Genomic DNA, 21,507 nt, shown 5'->3' with positions numbered 1-21,507 from the left:
CGAATGCCATTGGGCCCAGCACGGCTGACAGATGCCGCTAGGCGCATTGCTGCAAGTATATTCAGCCCCCCCCCCCCGCTGCCTCTGTAATTAAATGGCAAAAAATTACTGCAGGCGTTGTTGTCATCAGCACTTGCCAGCCGGCCACCTTGGCAGAAACCCCACTGGCTGAACCATTTCTCTCGTATGCTCTTGACTCAGTGTGAGAGCCCTTTGGCTTTACTGACGGGCCCAGCGAAGCGAAGCGCAACTCGCTGAGATTAAGATGTATGTGATGTCATTTTCCATTTACAGCTGCCGATGCGTGCATGTTCCTCGGTGGATTTTTTTTCTGCTTGGAGGGGAGGGGTCATTGATGAATTGCTTTGTTAATCACGAGTGCACAGATGGGAGGGGAATTAGGTGGGGAGGCGGGCACTTGCTCACACGAGTAACTCATCCAGGTGGGGCGGTGGCATTATAAAACCACGTGGCAACATTGCCCTCCACTGGCAGACTACACTCGTTTGTGTGAAGCAGCACCTTCGCGAAAGCTTTGCGCAATACATGTTTTTTGTGATTGTCACATGTACTAACTTTTGTCACGTCATCACTTTTCTGATTCATAAACTCATAATCAGAAGATCGTGAGTGGCACTTCTTCTGTGTGGCCATTGTCCCTCCACGGTTGATGAAATGAGCACGACTATGGGATATCAACGGTAATTGTTCCGCCATAGGATCGTGGAGTTTACACAGTTTGGTCCGTGGCCACCAGCTTTGGACCGTGTTTGACACCTTGCCACGTGTAAGTTATTTTCACAACACTTGGGGATTTAGTGCCCATTAAAACACAATGACGTTTATCTGGGCACATACTGAAATCTCATGATTTGGATTATGTTTGCACACGTCTTTTAGTAAGTGGTTCTGCACTTGACAAAGTAAAAAAAAATGCTGCTTTTATGTGTTTACAGATTTATTTGGCATCCTTATTGGACATTGGCATTTGGTTGCATACTTTACTTGACTTACGTGGAATTTTTTGAATTGCTTTTTCCGTGTCTGAAAATCGTTTGGTAGCAACATCCCCAACACATACTTTAGAAACCTTTTTTTAAAATAAAAACCCTTAAGTACACGTTTTGATTTTGGAAAGTCATGTGGCATGATTTATATTTGATCTCAGATGTGGTTTCAACTGAATGTGTAAAATAACTTAACTTTTTTTTGCCAAATATATGGTTTCAACTGCTCCTCACGCCAATGTGCGATTTGGGTTTTCGACTGAAATGAATTATGCTTGAAACATGTCCACACTTCCATTTGATAGCGTAATTTATTTTAACGAATGCTCGAGTTTAAACCAAACAAAAAATATGCATAAATAGCTAGAACGATCACACTGTGGTCAGGACACATTGCACCGTGGTGAACGTGACGGCTAAGGTCGATTCCCGAACACGGTCAAAATCGGTGGCAAGGAAAGTCTGAACTGATCCTGCGTCGTTATCCTAGTCAGCGTGTTGAAGTGTAGACAAATGACACCCATGAATTATACAGCGTCAAGATGAGTCCTTAATCCAGTCGTGAAAAACTAAAACTAAACGAATCTATTTTTATTTTACCAGGTTAAGGCCCACCTGAGCTATATAGCTCTTTTTTTAGAAGCGAACTAGCCAAAATTTTATCGCCTAACGAAGTGGCTTATCACGTGGAAATGTATGGCAGCCGAATAGTCCATAAAAGCACGTTGATTATAAATGTGGAAGGAAAAACTGGACGACCTGGAGAAAAATCCACACGACCAGGGGAAGAATATGCAAATTCTAAATATACAGGCGTCCGAGTTGGGATTGAACCCACGACCTCCTGTATACCAGGCGAGATAGTAAACATCACATGACCGTGGAACCTTCGTGGACTGGAAAAGGGGCTGCAAATAGTTTAAATACATAAAAGTGGAAGCGAAATTGTTTCATCAAAGGTTTAAAAACACCGATACTCCGTTTTCTTCTTGGCGCAATTGTTCTTAAGCAATAATGGACGAAGCCAGATTTTTCTGCCAAAGATTACCCATGTGCCCTGGCAACATTCTTGTGCTGGCAGGTTTAGTTTCTGGATTGACCAAATGTTCTTTCGTATGCGGTGTAACAACTGGCGCTGAGATCATAGCCCGAAGCAAAAACGTAGAAAGTAAACAGAGCCTTTTAACACCTGCATTGCTTTGTCGAATAAAACTCTATGCCGATTTATTTAAATCTACACTGGGTGTGCCCAGTATGTGTGCACGTGATTTTGAGGTCAAGTGCAGTGCTGTAATTATTTAAGATTAGTTTTTGAGTAAATTGAGTAGAAAATGATGCCAAATAACTCTGGGATATTTATTTTATTTTGTTTGTGAACTTTTCGTGGTGTATGAATAACTATTTGCGCAGGGTGTATTTTGAGAATATGTAGATGACATTTCTGTTGCTTTGTCAAATAATCTCTGTTCCTGTGCAGAGTTGTATAGTGGTAACACACGTACTTTTCAGCAAGAATGCCCCAAGTCCAAACCCTGAACCAAATGCCTTTCTGAGTGGGGTTTGTATGTTCTCCTTTGGTTCTGCATGGATATTTCTCCGGGTTTTCAGTTTCCTCCCATAGCTAAAATAAATGCATGCAACGTAACGGGTACATCCCAATGCTGAAAGATTACCGACACATTTATCGGTTAAGTTTATACTGTACCGTACATAACATCATCCCCCTACTGCGAAAATTTGGCAGGGCCCTCTTGAAACTCCAGAAAACTAAAACTATTAACTATTTTTCTTATTTTACCAGGTAGGGCCCACTGAGCAATATACCTATTTCAGAAGCGACCTGGCCACAAATGATAGCTCAACGAAGTGGCTTATCACTTGGACATTTATCACGGTCAAATGCTCTAAATGCGTGTTTCTAAATGTAGAGGGGAAAACTGGAGGACCCGGAGAAAAATCCACGCCACCACGGGGAGAGGGAGAGAGAGAGAGAGAGACGACACTTGCAAACTACAAATATACAGCAGGTGTCGAGGGTCGGGATCGAACCCACGACCTCCTGCATACCAGGCGAGGGAGTTAACATCTCGCCACGGTGGCGCCCTCGGTGAAGCCCAAGTAGTAGTAATAATAAATAAATAATTGAAAGTGCTTAACCTAGTTTTTTTTTTCCGCCTGAAGCATTTGTGTAGATGCCGCATTACTTTGGTAGGGACCCGAGCGTCCTGTATCCAATGCTGGACGACGATACACCAACCAAAGATAAGACTGCTCTGTAAAGAGTGCTCAACGCAAAACATTAAAACCCACGTTATGAGTCCTCACAGCTGGGCTCGGCCAAACAATATGATGTCAGCAATGCCTGCTGGAAATCCCACAATGGTATTGTGACCCCCCCCCCCCCCCTTGAGTCACCCGGGCTATTTCTGAGTGAAAAAACTCTCAGTTCGGTGAGTCATAGTTGGAGATGATGGATTGAAGTTTTTCTGCACAATAACTGAATTGCAATGCCGCTGAAAAGCAATTCCTTTATTAAGCGTAATGGTTGAACGCTTTCTGAAAGCGCAAACACTGACCGCGGTCGGTCGCCAGCTTCCCATCGCTGGCAACAAATCCCCCAACCCTGCGGAGATGGCAGCCTCATCGGTCTGAAAATAATTTACTTACGGCAAATCAACAGGCAGTCACTTAGTAAAAGTGTAATCTCATGGCTGACGGCACCGAATTATAAAAGCCTGAATTTGGCCTCTATTTTAAACATTGGTCACACATTGTCTTGTGTTGTTTACTGGAGTACGTCCTTCACGCTCGTGCCACGGGTGCTCGTTTTTGATGGCTTGTGTTCTATTTTCAGGGCCACTGAATTGTTTTTAGGAGGCAGCACAACAAGTAGGTTTCTGATAGTCTTTGTGGAGTTCCTTGTAGGGTGAGGGTAGTTACCAGCAACTCTGCATTTTGAGTTCATGATGTTCAGGAGGTGATTTCAGAGGTCCGTAGAAACGACAACCAGATCACGTGAGGCTGGGTTAGGCTTTGACAAAATTATGCTTGTTTTCTATACATGTAATATTATGGAGATCGCTGAGTACATAACATGATACCGTGCAGTATTGATTCACTCTCTTTATGCAACCAGGTAAGAGATTCATTGTTCTCATGCATTAGATCAGCGTGATCTAGAGATGTTTTTACACAATTATGACCATTACCATTTAGTCTTAAGCCTGTGAATAAGGGCTATGGATGGATGAAGTTGCTGAAGCGTCTCTCGGCTCCACGTAACACTTGGCTGCATTCTCTGGTCAATCTGGGGAAGTTATGTCGTGGCTACAGTGGGAATCGAAATGCAGACTGCACAAACTGGCTTCGTAGCAGGCATTGTGACTGACAGATTATTCACACCCAAAACATATTTTGATAACATTTAATAATAGTGCTTGCAGTCCTGGCAGTCCTCTGCTAGGGCAACCAACGTTGACTGCCTGCCCTGTGGTACTTTTATTTTTTGTAATAAAATGTTAGTTTATCATTATTTTTTAAAATTATTTTATTGACCCCCAAATTAATGATGGGCCGATCGGCTAACCGGCAGGGTAATACGTTCAAACATACGCTTAAAAAGGAATGCAAATATGTGGCACACGTTTACAAAATATAATTGCTTCTTAGGTCAATCGATGGTCACGGTGAAAGCGAAACAGAAATAATAAAAGACGGTCGCACGTGTGTCTTGAAGCCCCCTTTGCAAGTTTGCTTGAGACGCGTGAATCTAAGGTGACTTTGATAATGAGTGCGTTTAAAAGGTTTAGGTGACCGATAGAGAAGCCGCCCTCGGCGTATTCTTTGCTTCGTGCTCTTCGTATTTGTGTTTCAAACACCGGAGTGAGTGAATATCTGCGTCATCAGGTGGTGGGGGCACGTGTGCGCAGTTAGAAGGGCATATCAGTCTATTGAGCAAGGACTGCATTTCGAGTGTTATGCTAATAATAGTCGTTTAACATCCGTCCGATTGTCGGTGTTGCCGGAGCGCTTGACGTACAGTCCCAAGCTCCCTAAAGTTCAATTCCTAGTCAGAGGTCATTCCAGCATTTTGTTTCCTCCGGGGTTGCTGAAGGAGACATTTGCTGGTGTATTTTAAAACTGGCCCCATGAGAGTGTAGACGGGACGTGGGTTTTGGGGTTCCTGTGTTCGAGATATGTTGTGGGCAATTCTCTTAAAATAAGTGTTGTAGAACACGTGGTGGGGTTGGGGGGGAAACCTGGGCATGTAAGAAAATAAAAAAAACACATTCGTAAGAGACAGGCCATCAAACTTCCTTAGCTGGGCAACTCTCGGCACATTATATAATCTGAGTATCATATTAGAAATGAATGTTGTTTATGTACGAGTTGCGTTGCGTTCATTTGACCCCGCAAGTGTTTTGATAGCATTTAAAAAAAAATGCAACTTTCCATATGTAGCTCCTTCCTTTTCATTCATTATCATGTATGATGTTATTAATTTGTTTGTTTATTTAGCTGGTTGTGTGCTCTGCAAATTAAACTTTGGCTAACAGATGGTTTGAATGGGGCATTGTTTGAGCATCATCCAAAACAGATGATGGTTGTTTTGGGGTTATAATGTAGTCTATAATGTGTACTGTACAGTGCAAACACGCAGAAATGTCAGTAAAATATGTGAAGTGATTATTGATGTATGAAAAGCCCCCGTAACTCTTAGGTTTGGCTGAAGGGTCTTTAGTAGCCATGGCTAATAAGTACTCTTTTTAAAGTCATCCTGGTGCAATAAACATTAAGAATAAAGCAGTTTAAATTGAAAAAAGGTGGACTTTGCCAGCATATAGTTCTAGTTATTGGGCTCTAGAGCCTGAACGCTTCTTGTTGTTCTATCACCGGTGAGACTTATTCGGTGTTATCTTTACCTTAACGACATGCAATACCATGTTGTGGGAAGTTAACGTGGGCTGTTCTATAGAGTCTTATCTTGCACCATAAGAATGTGGAATGTCTATGACTGGATAAGGGCTGCCAACGCAAATTAGAACAGCTCCATGCTTGATTGAACGTCGTCATTGACATTGTTTGACTTTTTAAAATAATTCGGGTCAGGTCAGCGATCTTCCTGCTCATACGAGCAACAGGAGGGTGGTGTTCATCTCTGGCTCCGTAGGCTCAGAGCCTAGTGGTGTAAATTCCACGTTCCCATGGCCTTGGGACCAGCCATTTGTTCATTAAAGTCGAGGTGTATTGAAATTTGTATCAAGCCAAAATTTATATTGAGCCAATATCTGAATTCCTACAATGGAACATTTATTTCTGCAGGAGTTTACAAAAGCTTGTGTGTCTGCTCTGTAGTTTATATGAAATATAATTTGACATAGTTGACAAGGCCTGTGTCATGACCTAAATCTCAAGTTGGAAAATGATCAACAACTTAAGTACCAACAAAGACAGTATTGAACAAAAATGTGTACAGTATTTTGATATGCCTGACGAAACACAACCCTGCAATAAATCCACAACATGGCAAATACGGTACGTGATAATGTTCTACAAGTTTGGCTATCTGGGTTAAACACACAAAAGGAAAATAAATCTCGCTGGACTGTCAACCGCTTAAGTATAGGACATCGCATTGAAGTTGTTCGTGCATTCACGGTATAAACCATTTGCTCTTGCAATAGAAATATTGGGGCAGATCGTGGTGATACTCAAGGCGTATAATCATTCGCCCAGGAATGTTTCCCATGCTGCAGCCTGTAAGATGAACCAGTGTTTACACTGCAATCATTCTCTGCTTAATCTTCCTTCCTTTGCTATAAGGCCGCATTGTTAGTGAAGCCGGCCCTCAAACTGCACTTTCCAGACCCACCCCTCTCCGCCTACAAACAATTTTTTTGTCAATGACCCCAGCCAATAGAAATATGCGGAAGCTGTTTTCCGGTCTTAACCCGGGCTCTTGTTTATTTTGCTTCCATATGTATTTAATATGTATTTTTGTTGCCCTCTTCCGCAACGAAAAATAACATTCGCATCGTTGTTGAGGTTAAAAGTAACACTGCACAAGCATACACTGCGCATCATCGATCTTTCCCGGCAATAAAACAAATCACGTCAAATGTATTTGTGAACGTGAGGGCTAATTGACACGCCCCATTCGATACTTTTCAAGATGGACTTCGGAAGCGTTGTAAGGTACATGCAGACACAGTCATTGACCTTCATCATTCTCACTCGAAACTTTGTTTTTCCCAAATTTGGAATTTGGGCTACGACACCAGAGGCCACAACACATGCCCCGGAACGTTTTGCCACGCGACGCGACATTATGGCACCTACAACGTTTGCTATAACAACAATAATAAAACTTGCCAACCAGCCAGGGGTTAGCATTTTAACCTGGAACTGCCAAATCTGTGCACATCGATCCGGTGCTGAGTGTCACTTGCAAAGATCCCTCTCGACACGTTGATGTCATCTCTTTGTCGCACGCATAAGGACAAAGACCCCCCCCCCCTCCCATAGCCTTAACAGACTGTTTGGGGGCAAGTGCCCTTAACGAGTAGTGCCTATGAATGCCAAATCCGCACACGAGGGGGTGGGTGGCCATCGCCACACCTGGGCCCCGGGACCTTGTTTACCGAGTTGTGGTGTTTACACATCGCACCAGGTACTCATTTGAGGCCTCGTGGAGGCCCCGGGACCAGTTCAGGTAATCGTCACCGGTGTTGCGCGTGCTGGCTTGCATGAGCGCACGCAGCTGGGAACGTGTCCATTCTGTCGTTTGGGTCTCATACATTTCCTAAGTAACCGATTAAAATCACATCCAGCTGTGCGATTGAAGCCTGCGTGTTATTAAAGGGAGACGTAGAAACCCGAGGAAGCCGCCGTAGTATTTTGCCATTTCACTACTTTTATAAAGGCCACAAAATGATTGTCTTGGCACCAATTTGGTAACAAAAAAACGAGGAATTTTAAGGCTATGGTCTGTTTTTTTTTCCCCCCCTCGTTTGTATTTTTTTAGTCTCCTAGTTATTGGGTGAGGGGCGAGGGAGGGGAAATGAATTCTGCAAGCAAATTTTCTCAAAAGGATTGTGCCCTTGCAAGGATTTTTATTTGCCGTGGTTATTATTATATCTCCCCTAGGGGATGCTGGCTGTTACTTGCTCTAGATTTCAGTAAGTTATGAAACAAATCAAGAGTGATATACATTGCATCCATTTGATTTGACATTTATTGTGTGTGCATGTTTACACATGGACAGGTTGGGGCACGTGTGTCCTTACTGTCGTAACTTACAAACATCTATGTAAGTGTATGCACACTTGCATAATAAAGTAATAATGCACATTCCTTTCTCAATCCACTGCTGGATGAAGCGACTTCCCAGGCTACTCTCATGGGACTGGACACATTCCCTGGGTAATTTGGTCATAGACTACAATAAAGTGCAGTCTTCAGGAACACAACTACTACCGCGTTATAGGAGATCAGACTGTATCGTGATGTAATTTTATTATGGCTTCAAGAGTACAGACCTAGCTTGTTTATACTTATATCCTCAAATAATAATTGTCCTTTTTTTAAATGCAGGATAGCGTCGCTGTTATGATACTGCGCAAAAAACCCTGAAACGCATTTCGGCAACTTTGTGAGGCTTTGCCGGCGGACTGCGTTAATACCTTTGCGCTGATTGCTTGCATTGCAAGAGGAAACACAGTGCGTGGCTATTCCAGCCAAGGCAGTGTAAAACATTGCTTGCGAGTCAGCGTTAGTTATATAACGTGCATAAAAATTTAACACTTTAGAATGTTGCGCCATTTTAATTTACGCGTTCAAATTCATTTTTTGCATTGTAACGTTTAACTATTATTTTCCAAGTTTCAAATGCAGCTTGTTGACCTGATTTTTGTCTGCGTGGGTTTTAAAACGGTTAGCTCTTTTTTGCACGTTCCACAGGCATTAAAAAAAATCGCTTTGTTTAAAGTTTGACTGCTCATATTCACTTTGCCTTTCTGCCAGAACGTTGTACTAGGTTAAGCTGACTTCAGCTCATATACAACAAGGTTGGAAAAAAACGTCATTTCCAAAACATGTGCAACACTGCCATGTCTTTGGGTTCATGCACGGCGGTGGAATGCTGTTGTAAATTGAAACCCTGGAAAGTGAATTTATGATTTGGAGCCCTTTAACAATTCACTGCTGGACGAATGCTCCCGTAATGCTAAGAGGTGTGGCCCTGCAATGCGTTGTTCACGCCACTGCTGGTGGACTTGGCTCCGCGAGAAGGAGCATCAGAGGGTAACTCTCGAGAGCTCCTGTAGAGGATATTTGGCCTACTCTTCCACACTGGCCAGGGATCTTGGAAGAGGTGGGAGTACCCACACTTTACCCCACCACACGTGACGGTGCTGTCGCCAGTCACGCTGCTGGGTAGGGGTAAATTCAATAAACTTGCAACGTTTCACTGCCTGCCAGGAGGTTGAACATGTGACCTCTGAAGTGATACGAAAGATCATTTATTAACCACAGAAATCCTTTATTAAGTGCCAAAGCAGCAGCAGGCGGCAGCATGGGTCCTGCTTGGGACATGTAGCCAATGTCCATAGTATTTTAAGTATTAAGTCGCATTGTGTGCATGACTAATGGATAGTAATTATTAGTATTCTACGATGAATTTATGTGAAATAGATATCACATTTAGTACAATACAATATTTTTACTCTCAGCCTTCTAGTTTTGTGTTGAGCACTGTAACCACAGCAGCACCTGGCCGGACCGACCGCCTGCCTAATCGTTGATGAAATGAAGTTGGTAACCTAGGAAAAAAAGGACATTGAGACACGAGAAGGACACTCACCATGTGACCTGACAAAAACTCTAAAAAACGACTGGAAGCAAGGGTAAAATGAGCGTACGGATAAATAAACCAATAACATGTTATACGCGAATCCTTTAAGCTGTGGTTCACCACGGGAGGGGGACTGAAGACAGACAGAGAAGACACGGCTCGAGATGAGCAGCAGGAAGAGGGGAGCACTGGGCAGGAAGGAGACGAGGGGGAGAAGGAATGACCGAGCCAAGCTGTCGCGGATGAGAGGATGGTGATGAGCGGAGGTGAGGAGGAAAGAGGGAGTAGATGTGAGCTGCACCGAGTAGTAACAGCTGTTTTCACAGAGGGTGGAGAGATAAGGTGGGGGGGGGCACACAGAAGTCACGTGATTTGCAGGAGGCTTGAGCTGATTTACATCTATCGATGTAGTGTATTAATGATGATGGCTGTCGCTTCGAAAACCACAATGACTGTCGGGCCAGTCCAAAACAATAGAGCGGAATGTGGGTTTGTGACCGATGAGACCAAACCTGGCTAAAGTGTGGCTACACGGCATTTTCCTTTGCCAATAACTGGTAAATATATAATTACTTACAGATGTATTTTTACACAATTCCCAGTTTTGTTGTTGTTAAAGTCTCTTGCAGAACAACACAGCGACAATGAGTACAAAAGGTAATCACTGGCATATTTTGGTTCAGGTAAATGAATATTTTATGAAACTTTATCAACGCAGGTTTGGCCAGATTGTGAAGTTTTGAATACCATTGAATGTGATTTATTTGGAAAACTTTTAAGCGACTCATTGCTTCAAAAAACCATAAAATGTTTGTTTCCTTTTTGGGGTACATGTTTTTCAAACATTGCGTTTGTCATTTAAAAACATGTGGTTGGAGAATTTCGTTGCATGATTTTGAAATACAAAGCATTTTTGTGCAAACATTGGCATAATCTGTGATGAGCCAAATAGAAATGAGGACATTGTGGAATGCTGAGTGGGTGGCCTATTACTGACATTTAAACAATCTTGCCTATTCATATTGCTTTGAACCACAATACCTTGCTGATCTTGTCAAGGAGCAAAAACCATCATCACATGAACTCTGGTCACCTTCGCAGCAGCTTTTGGCTACTAACCATCGAACAAAGACGATCACCACATTGCACGTTTTCAGATGCGCTTCTGTGGATGTCTGGAACGCTCTTCCTTCCGATATTAGGAAGCTACTGGAGCTATGCACTTTTAAATCTAGATTGAAAACTAATTTCTTTAGAACTGATTTTTTCTGTTTAGCTTGTTGTCCTTCCCCCGCACCTTCGATTATCACGGTTGGCAATGTACGGTGCGAAAGAAGTTCAACATACATACATACACACACATATTAACTGCACACAGATGAAACATTATTCGGTGATTAGACGGCGTCACAAGCATTGGCAGTTGAGCACGAGCACAAATAACAAAAAAAAACACTCAACACCATCGTCCTTAACACTGTGCCCTTAAAAGGATAAGTATCTAATGGACGACGTTTTGGGCAATGGCCCTTCCTCTTGGCACATGCATCGAGACGCCAGAGGCAAGAGTGGATAACAAGAGTTGGAGACTGCAATGTACACCATGACGCCTGAGGCCTGATTTTTTTACGTGTGTATGTTGAGCGTCTCTCGCACCGTACCTAGCCAACCGTGCTCGTCGGAGGTTCGAATTTTGATGCGAAAACATTGATTCATTTTAGACATGCCCCAATGAAAGTCGTGCGAATTGCCATGGGCCGTCCTCCCCACCAAAGGCACGCGAGTTGGTATGGCCGTGCACGCGTCATAAGTAAATAAATAAAAGCACAGAAATTGCACTAAATCGCTAATTAAACTAATTTAAAGTTGACAGATGTGAAAAAGGAATAGCGCTTGCTCACGGCGGGGCTTGAGGGGTGGTACCTGGCTATTTTTATTTTCCGTAAACCCCACCGTTGGAGAGCCAAATCCTTGGCAGGCGCGCGAACACACAAACAAACCCACACACAAACCCACAGACAAATTTTGATTTTTATAAATGTAGATTTAACAACTTGGCTCTGTTTGACGTGGAGCCCTCACTCTCACGGTATTCACACAGCTGTTGGGAAGTAGCTCAGGGAATCATTAGCAAATCAGGGAAGGGGTGGGACCTCAGAATAATAATTTATACTGGAGGAATCCAATGAGCTATAAAGCTCTTTTTCACAGATTTCTAGTAAGGGGCGGCCGAATGAATAGCGGAGCCGCACCTAAAGAGGAAAATGGCAGAGCCCACATAGAGAGGTTTTTTAAAAAATAATAATAGGTTTTTCCCCCTTTTCTCTGGCAACAAAACTGAAACCTTTTACAAGGAATCATGTCTGCATTAACCACAAAACTTGTGGTCAGAATGCAAACAAAAAACACACTGATAATATATGCATTGTCTTTGAAACTGATTGGTCCACGCCAGAGACAGCTTTCTTCTGAGCCTCGCCTCAAACGGTGCTAGACCAGAGGACGCCAAAAAAGCGCCGTTCTAACACAAGACAACTCTGGATCGGTTTTGACATTGATTGTTGCATTCGTAGAATGGCATAGAGAGGACGGCCAGCCTGAGACTTGCCCCACTGTGTAGCTGGCCAAGTCTGGCTGCCTCTTTTCTTGGTATAAAGAACACTCGACACATTAGTCAATATACATGTAATGTATACGTAGCCTGGCAGTAGATATATGGCCTATCCCAAGAGGCATTTAATTCCTGTTCAGTTATTCAGCCATGTCCATGCCTTGCAGTCAAGTTGTTGTCCAGTCAAACAGGTTTGTCCTGGGCAAATGGTGAGCCATCCTAAGCTTATGCAATACCAAAGAAGTACAACCTCATATGCCCGCATTATTCTGAAATGCAATGCTTTATCTGGTAGCAAAACGAGACTTAATCAGGTAGTCAGTCGGGTCGCCAGGGAGTGAACACCTGAACGTCATCAGGCAGTCGGTTTGGTTGGCATGCTCCAGGGTAATATGTACAAATTCTAAACTGATCAACGTGGATGTGGGGGAGTGGGGATCCACGTACCTATGGGATGGACACAACGACTGTTGCAGTCTTATCTACTAAGATATCAACTCAGGTCTCAGTTTGGGTATTCTACGGGTGCCCTGGCTTCAGCTTGTCACATGTATAAATAGATAAGTGCTGTTTCGCACGTAAATAAAATATAGCCTTTCCGTTGCGAGTGTTTCACCCGCAACAGCATTCATGAAAAAATTTTTCCCCCCCCCTCCCCCCCGAATACCGAGAATGAGAGTAAAGAATGACACCGATTGTGATGTTGAAATAAAATGAGCAAAGTGATGACGATGCCCATCGTAAAGAGAGCACGTTATTTGGTAATGCTGCATTGGCAGTGGTGCACAAGCAAGAAGTATCTAAACACGTTGTCAATAACACCGCCTTACCAGGCAATATATATAATAGGCGACGTTTCTGACAGTGGCACTTCTTCAAGCGCTGTGAAAAACGGGCAACGTCGCCCATTACTCATATAATAAGCCAAGGAATGTGTGTGTCCCGTGCGTGACGTCACTCCACATGAGGCCCCCCCCATCCATTAATAATCATGAGCGGGTGACGGTCACTCCACATGCCGCACCCCTCCCCAATAACCATGAGGGGGTGACGTCACTCCACATGCCGCACCCCTCCCCAATAACCATTAGCGGGTGACGTCACTCCACATGGTACATTAATAATCATGAGCTGAACAATTTCTCTATTTAATATTTCCGATGTACCGCAGATATATACCCGTCCTTGGATGGGCAAACAAGCTATGTATAAGATAATAATGGCCACGATGATAATGTGGATGGTGTAATGGCAGTTATCATTAATCTGACGCATCAATCGTGATGTTGTTAATGATGATGTTTGTCATTAAGGGAATTGCGACGGGTGACGGGCAGTATTTTCACGCTGTATTGCTGCCGTTAATCATGGTAATAATGATCGTGATCGGCCGGTGGTACTCGAAGGTTACGAGTAATTGAATCTTGACTTAAAAGTTTCCGTGACCGCTGCAGGAATTCAAACTCTTTGGGTCTTTCGGTGAAGTCACGTAGATAGAAAAATAGTAAAAAAAATCACGACGTTTCGATCGCAACACAAGCAATCGTCCTCGGGTGAAAAGATACAGCGCTCAAGCAATCGTCCTCAGGTGAAAAGATATAGCGCTCTATCTTTTCACCTGGGGACGATTGCTTGAGTAGGAGTAATTGAATGTTTTATTCTACTATTATCCACCTGTATGGGAGGGTGTTGTCATCGCTTCAGGGTCGGTAAAGTAGTAACACTTAGTGGAACATCACCAGTGGTTGTTCCATGGGCAGACTGATACGTCGTGGGACAATGCAAATTTTCACTAAAGATTTGATTGCGCATGAGTGGTGATGTGCCCTGTGCCTTTGCTCATTTAATTTGGGAGACACTTCGATGACAACGATGACGATGATGGTGATGATAATTATAATGATGATACCACGGATGAATATTCATTTGTGCGTGATATTGGTGATGCATCGTGATGACGATGTAGATAATAATGATCATTATGGAATCCATTATGGCGATGGTCCAGCTTGTGCAATATTCCTTACTACATTGATTTTCAGTCCTGACAATGCCATGGATGATGATGATGCGTTAGTGACAGTAACATTCATTATGAGTAACGAAGATGATGGAACTCGTGGTGGTGGTGGTGGTGCTGGTTATGTATTAGTTATAATGATATTGATGATCAGTCGCCATAACGACGACGATGATGATGATGATGATGGAATTCATGGTGGTGCTGGTGATGCATCAGTGACAGTGGCATTGATGGTGAGTCTCCATAACAACGACGATGATAGAACTCATGGTGTTGGCGGTGCTGGCGATGGGTCGCGATGACGTTGAAAATTACCCCCCCCTCGTGTGTCCTCGCTGCAGGACGAGCTTATAGCGGCCGAGGAGGACGTGGCGCTAGGCCTGCTGGAGCTCGTGCGGTGGGTGTCCTACGCCGAGCCCTGCGGCTGGACGCGTGGGCTGGTGGCGCCTGGCGCCGACGTCCCCCGCCCCACGCCGACGTCGCCGCCGACTTCGCCGCCGACGTCGCCGCCGCCGCCGCCGCGAGACCCCGACCCGCTGGGCCACGCGGCGTCCCAGCGCGCCAAGCGGGGCCGCTCGGGCACGCGGGAGCAGCCTGCCCGCGGCGCCGTCGGCACGCGCAGCCAGAGCGCCGCCACCGCCCAGAGCGCCGCCACCGCCCAGAGCGCCGCCACCGCCCAGAGCGCCGTCACCGCCCAGAGCGCCGCCACCGCCCAGAGCGCCGTCACCGCCCAGAGCGCCGCCACCGCCCAGAGCGCCGTCACCGCCCAGAGCGCCGTCACCGCCCAGAGCGCCGCCACCGCCCAGAGCGCCGCGGCCGGCGAGGCGCAGGACGCCGACAAGGACTGCGACTGCGCGGAGCCGCCAGCAGGTAACCGAGATACCCCCCCCCCCCCGTTGCTCGCGCCTCCTCGTTAGCGCACGGCTCTCGAGTAATAACAATCGCGGTCACGTTTAACACCTGAGCCTGTATTTATTACGACCAATGTTTTCCGTAATAAAGGGTTTTTTTTATTTTTTGGGGTGAGATCGCGTAAATTTAAATGTCGTGGGTTTATTCTCCAACACACCGGTGTGCTGAACTAGTAACTAATTGGCACGTATTGTTCACGTGACAAACCTTACTGATTGGCTGTGTGTCCGGATGGTGGTGGGTTTAACGACACATTTATATTTACGCGATCTAACCCAAAAATTACCATTTAATTTTGATGATCGTGGTAATAATTGTCACAATTGCCTGGTTTTATTCAACTATTAGCCACCAGTATGGGAGGGTTATCGCTTCAGGGTTGAAGTCATACCACTTTGTAGAACATAGCAGTGGTTTTGTGTACATGTAGTATGTATGTTGAACTTCTTCCCCACTGTAGCCAACCATGCTGATTGGAGGTGCAGGTGAAGGACAACAAACTAAACACAAAAATAAGTTATAAAGAATTCGTTTTCAATCTATATTTAAAATGCATACTCCAGTGGATTCCCAATATCGGAAGGAAGAGCATTCCAGAAGGCCGCAGAAGCGTATCTTCAAAGCGCGCGATGCAGTGACCGTCTTTGTTCGATGGTTATCCAAAAGCAGCTGCGATGATGACCGGATTTTGCATGATGGTTCATGCACCGACTGATACTTGTCATGGAAAATACTAATTTCCACCACAAGTTTATAGAGATGGTTATAGCGGGACCATGTGCGGTGGCTGCTGCTGATATTTGTTACGTTCGTTTTTGTTTATATCAATTGTCTGTTTAATTTGCACTGGATTACCAGCTTTGCTGTGTGTCATCTACCCTTTCTTTTTTGTGTAACGGATGAATCATTCTGTTTTTGTATGAACTCACCAGTTCTGTTTTGTCATTTATAGCTAAAGAATGAGCCTGTATTTATTATTTATTCATACTTCGTAAGATTCTTGGAATACAGTGGAAAACTTATCCAAAATGAGACACGTTTAGCAAAATGGGAAGTCATAAAAATAATGTTTCTTTCAAAATGCGCAATTAAATGTACTGGGGGGAAAAATAATATGGCATGGGTACTGATAATTATACACGTGCTCTTCTGGGAGGCGTGGGAGTGAAGGTTTTAAGTTTTCCATAGCAGTAAATGAATGGTGTTTATTTCTCCGTGGATTTGTGCGTTTAGCATTTTTATAATTTTAGCTTCTGTAGTCTTAAGTGACACAATGTAGAGAGATTATTTGGTGGAATTCTAGATTCTCTTCACTTGGCTTTGTGCTTGCCAAGCTGCAATGGCTTCTGGTTATCATCCTCGCAGCAGCTTTTGGCTAACCATCAAACAAAAAAGGTCACTGCATCGCGTGTTTTCAGATGCGCTTTTGTGGCCGTATGGAACGCTCTTTCTTCCGTTATTAGGCAGCCACTGGAGCTATGCACTTTTAAATAATTCAGTTTGAAAACTCGTTTCTTTACAACTGCTTTTTGTGTTTAGTTTGTTGTCCTTCCCCCGCACCTATGATTTGCATGATTGGCTACGTACTGCGAAAGAAATTCAACGTACAATTAATTCCTGACCAGGGTCAACTTGGGGCTCTGTCACCCCTTTGTGGTCAAGAAAATGAGTCTGCAGCCCTTCGTGAAAAGTCTTCGATTTTTCTTTGGAGAGACCGGTGCCCGTCGTAGGAATGTGGAATTTACACCCCACCGGTTCAGGACTGCTAACGGACATGAGCACTGTGCACGTCTCATCAAAAGAGCGTGCGGACACTTTTGGAACATGCCCTCTAATATGGCGCGTTGAATGTGCATACTTTTCAAGATGGCACTTGCGTTCTCCACTGTATTCTTTGCGAGCTTGTCACCCCCTGGTGTCAATGAGTGGGAATGGCTTTTTGTTTGTGGGTTTAAGTTTTTCCTTTTCCTGTATTAACCGGTGCACTTCATGGGACGAAAATAAAGTCCTTAAAAAACAGCCATCTCCTGTTTCAAAGGGCATGCCCAATAAATACTCACAGCTGCTGCACGCCGCCACTGATGAGCGTGCAGCCACTGTTGGTGAATGCACAGTATCGAATTTTGTCACTCATACTTTAATTTTCCAAGTAAAGGACCCATTTGTTTAGCAAGAAATAGCAAAAACATTGGCCTCTCATTTTGGATGTGGCTTTCAAGTGTGGATTATTTGAAAACATAGTCTGTATTCAATAGGGTTATTGCATAAATCGCTTTTGTAAGCGATTTAAACGCGTTGGTACCACTCATTATTTGCCATCTCAGGATGGTACCAACAAGTAAAAATGTTTGGACTGGATCCATGGACCCCCTCAGAATGAAATTAACACAGGGCACAGGAAGGTCTTCATCCAACAGCAGATTGACCGTGGCTGATGATGGTGAACATTCGAATGGAATTGCAGAGGCAAGACTTTTTTGAGAAAGGGTCCTTTTTATGAGGACGTTTAAAGAGCATTTGGCAGCAACAAAATTGCATGTATCGAGACCACGTGCTAAGGTTACAGGATGGAGAAGGCATCTTGACACTGGGCGTGGTCTTAATTTCAAAGCCAGAGTTTGACCTTTCTCGGTCAAACTTTGATCTTTCCGAGGTCGAATTTCCTCGGGTGCATGTAAACACCCAAACGTGGATGTGGATTTGTTTACTTCAGTTTTCTAAGTTAATCGGCTACAAGTGATCCAATGACAGAGTGATCTGAGATCAATATATGAATTTTCCTCTTTTCTTCCCTTGTGATAGCTGTAATTGAAGTAGCGGTTGGAGTTTTGAAGGTCAGAATAAAAAAAATCGACTTTTAAAAGCTCTACTGGTCCTAGCCACGACTGGGAATTGAATGTAGGTCAAGTGTGCGGAAAGCATGGTGTGCTAACCACCTCACCGCCACTCCCGTTCCCAAGGCATCACTGTTCGGGATTCCCAGTCATGCGGGTAGACTTAAGCACCGTTCAGAACACGGCTGCTAGAGTGAGCAGCGCATCATACAACCCGCTCTCTTTTTTTCGATTTAAAGCTTTCGTGACTGCAGCGATTTATATTCTTGGTTCTTTCGGTAAAGTCACGTAGAGAAGGGAAATAATAAAATAAAATATAATATTACGTTTTATTTTTTTTATTTACCTTCTGCGTGACTTTACCGAAAGAACCAAGAATAACAACCCGCTCTCTTTGTCAATGCATTCATTGGCTAGCAGTCAAGTATCGAGTGGACTATGAGATCCTGCTGCTGATCTACAAGGCCCGTAATGGGTTAATTCCACAATATTTGTGGGAACTGATCAATTTTTTTTTTTACTCCCAACGATGGTCCCCCAGATCTTCGGGTCGCCTTCTGCTAAAGTTCTTCGAGGACAAGGCTCTGTACCTGCAGGGGTGATCAGGCGCTTGGCACTGTGGAGCTCCCAGACACTTGAACAATGCTTTGCGTTTGCTAACAAGACAATCAGAGTCGTGAGAGCCATTGATTTAAGTCTGTCTTGAAAACTCACTTCTTTAAATTGGCCTTTAGTGTCCCCCTCTCCCTAGTCCTGGCCGTTTACCCTGCAGGTTCTGTTTATTTCCTCCTTTCCATACGTGACGGCACATTGGGATCTATGGATTAAATGCGGCTTATAAATGTAAATTATTATTATTATAGATGGAGAAAGTGGTGCCTGTCATAGGAATGTGAAATTTTTGTCATTGCCTCAGGGCTGCCAGGAGAGCTGCTGAGCACCTCCCCACTTGATCATTGAGCAAGTTGTCGCGTTCTGAGAAATGTGTGATGATACGCATATTTATTTAATTCGCGTGTATTGTTGCATCTTGCCATCATCTCCCACGAGTTGTCACGACGCGTATTGCCGCGGCTCAGGTATGGCTGTGCGTGTCGCGGCTTGTTAATTGTTGCCGTTCGAGTGTCTGCAGCGCAATTCACAATAACAACTCGTTTGCCTCCAAGGGGAAATGGCAACCAATACTATCAGGAGGCATCATTTTGTGGAAGGAAATGTAGTGCTTAGCGAGGAGCGAACGACCGATTGTCAAACCCGGCTAATGATCCTCCACCTAACGCGTGGAAATTCACGAGAGATAAAGTCATAAAAAATATTTTTAAAAACCCGTTTTCATTATAACCACAAACTCATTGCCTTGCTGGAAAGAGTTGCACATGTTTTGTATCAAAGCCAGTGACACTGTAATGTGTTGTGCACTGCTAGGTACAGCCCCATAACTATTGTTTTGTGTCCTGCATCAGAGGGAAACTACCGATTTCGAGTCTGCAGGTATTTGTGTGTGTATATAGTGGGGAGTGGCAGTGTAGCGGTCAGTGCGATGCGCTACGAACCTGACACACCCCGAGTTCGATTCCCGCTCACGGCCAACACCAGTGACGATTATCTGAACCGGTTCTGGGACTCCCCTTGGTCGACTCAGCCTCAAATGAGTACTTGGTGCAGTGTGTAAACATTGCCCTGGGGAGACAAAGGCGGTCGGGCGTGGTGCTGGCCACCCACCCCCTCAAGTGCTGTGCTGGCCTTTATAGGTGTTCACTAACAGCACTTGCCCCTACAGTCTGTTAAGGCTATACGGGGGATCTTTGTCTTTGTATATATTAATTTACTTTCATTATTGAGTTCAGTTTTCCAAGCACCACAACCCACTCTCATCTGCCTCTCCATATGATTTTGATCCCTATCCACCCTTTATAACTGTTGTGCCTATGTGGCTAATTAAGAACGTTTATGAGAACAGTGTATATCAACTGTTATGTATGTTGAACTTCTTTTCGCACCATACATAGCCAAACCGTGCTGATCGGCCATATGGGTGAGAGGCATCGACATTGACAACGAATGTTAAACAAATCCTAAAGTACGTGCAAAGAAGCACAGAATGGCGTTCTTGGAGTTGCACTGAGAGACGGAAATAGGAGCACGTGGATTGGAGGAGATTCGCAAGTTGCAGACGTCATATTGAACGTCTGCAACTTGCGGATCGTTTGTGTTATGGTCGATACGTCGTGAGAATATGTATTGTTTTATATATATTTTATTATTTTAATTGTTTCCCTTCAACGTGTCTTTACCGAAAGAGCTAAGAATATGAATTACTGCAGTCACGAAAGCTTTAAATCAAAATTTAAAATTTCCTTTGATGGGTTTTTTTGGGGAGTCAATGGTAGCTTGGCCTAGTATGTCATCTCTAAACTAGAGCCCAATTTACTCATCAGTGGCTGAAATCCCAACTCAAACCGAGCATCTGAACATTTGCTGGCGATTCGTTTGAAAAAAAAAATGCAGTTTTGACATGTTGGCTACCCCTATCAAATGATGTGACTGAGATTTTTAAAATCCATTTTGAGTCGATATACGATTTTAAAGAAATAGGGCACTTCATTCCTTGGCGAGTGCAGGAATAATTGCACTTATGATTTGCAATAATGTTATATCTAAACTTAGTCTCACGTTTAAATAAAATAAAACCTGCCCCACAGACGTCGGTTTGTTTCACTTGGGGAGGGGATTTGTAAAATTGTCGAACTTCATTTAGGCTGCGTTGGTCTCTTTGTGTGGGTCCTTATTCTCTCGTAATAATTGCTTGAGATGAAATAGCACCCACACCTTGTTTCATAATCCCAAAATGATCTGCTCTTTGTAGTTTTAATTGGAGCAACATAATCGCGAAAACAGTTCCTCGTAAACGCGACCACGTTTTCTCTTTTAGACAGCGGCGGTTCTGTCGGTGGGATTTTAATGGAGAGGTTTGGTATTGTTTTAAAAAGTGGAGAGTTAAAAACGAACGGCGGTGAATACGAAGGGGACTGTGATTGGATTTCGATTTAAAGCTTTCGTGACTGCAGGGATTCATCTTATTGGTTCTTACGGTAAAGGCACGTAGAATGGAAATAAAATAATAAAAATAAAACATAATAAAATTCTCACGCCGTTTCGGCCACAACACAAGTAGCCTTCTTCAGGTGAAGGAACAGAACTGTCGGGACGACAGCGCTTCAATGAACACTGCTAAGCTTGGCAGCGTCTTTCAAGCTGGGTGGGAGGAG

The 21,507-nt window shown here is 44.0% G+C and overlaps 1 protein-coding gene across 1 annotated transcript in view; it reads left to right on the top strand.

The window, feature by feature from the left end:
* The window catches only part of ARID5B (AT-rich interaction domain 5B), a 129,488-nt gene that overhangs the window by 63,330 nt on the left and 44,651 nt on the right, over nt 1-21,507 (top strand). Inside the window, exon 3 of the mRNA XM_032952027.2 lies at nt 14,834-15,362. Within this exon, the coding sequence (XP_032807918.2) occupies nt 14,834-15,362 (529 nt within the window). The remainder of the gene's footprint in view (nt 1-14,833; nt 15,363-21,507) is intronic.

This window comes from Petromyzon marinus, chromosome 11 (assembly GCF_048934315.1).
Source record: "Petromyzon marinus isolate PM22_M1 ecotype Great Lakes invasive population chromosome 11, UKy_Petmar_22M1.pri1.0, whole genome shotgun sequence".
NCBI classification, from domain to species: Eukaryota; Metazoa; Chordata; class Hyperoartia; order Petromyzontiformes; family Petromyzontidae; genus Petromyzon; species Petromyzon marinus.
This window is presented reverse-complemented; position numbering and strand designations above follow the sequence as displayed.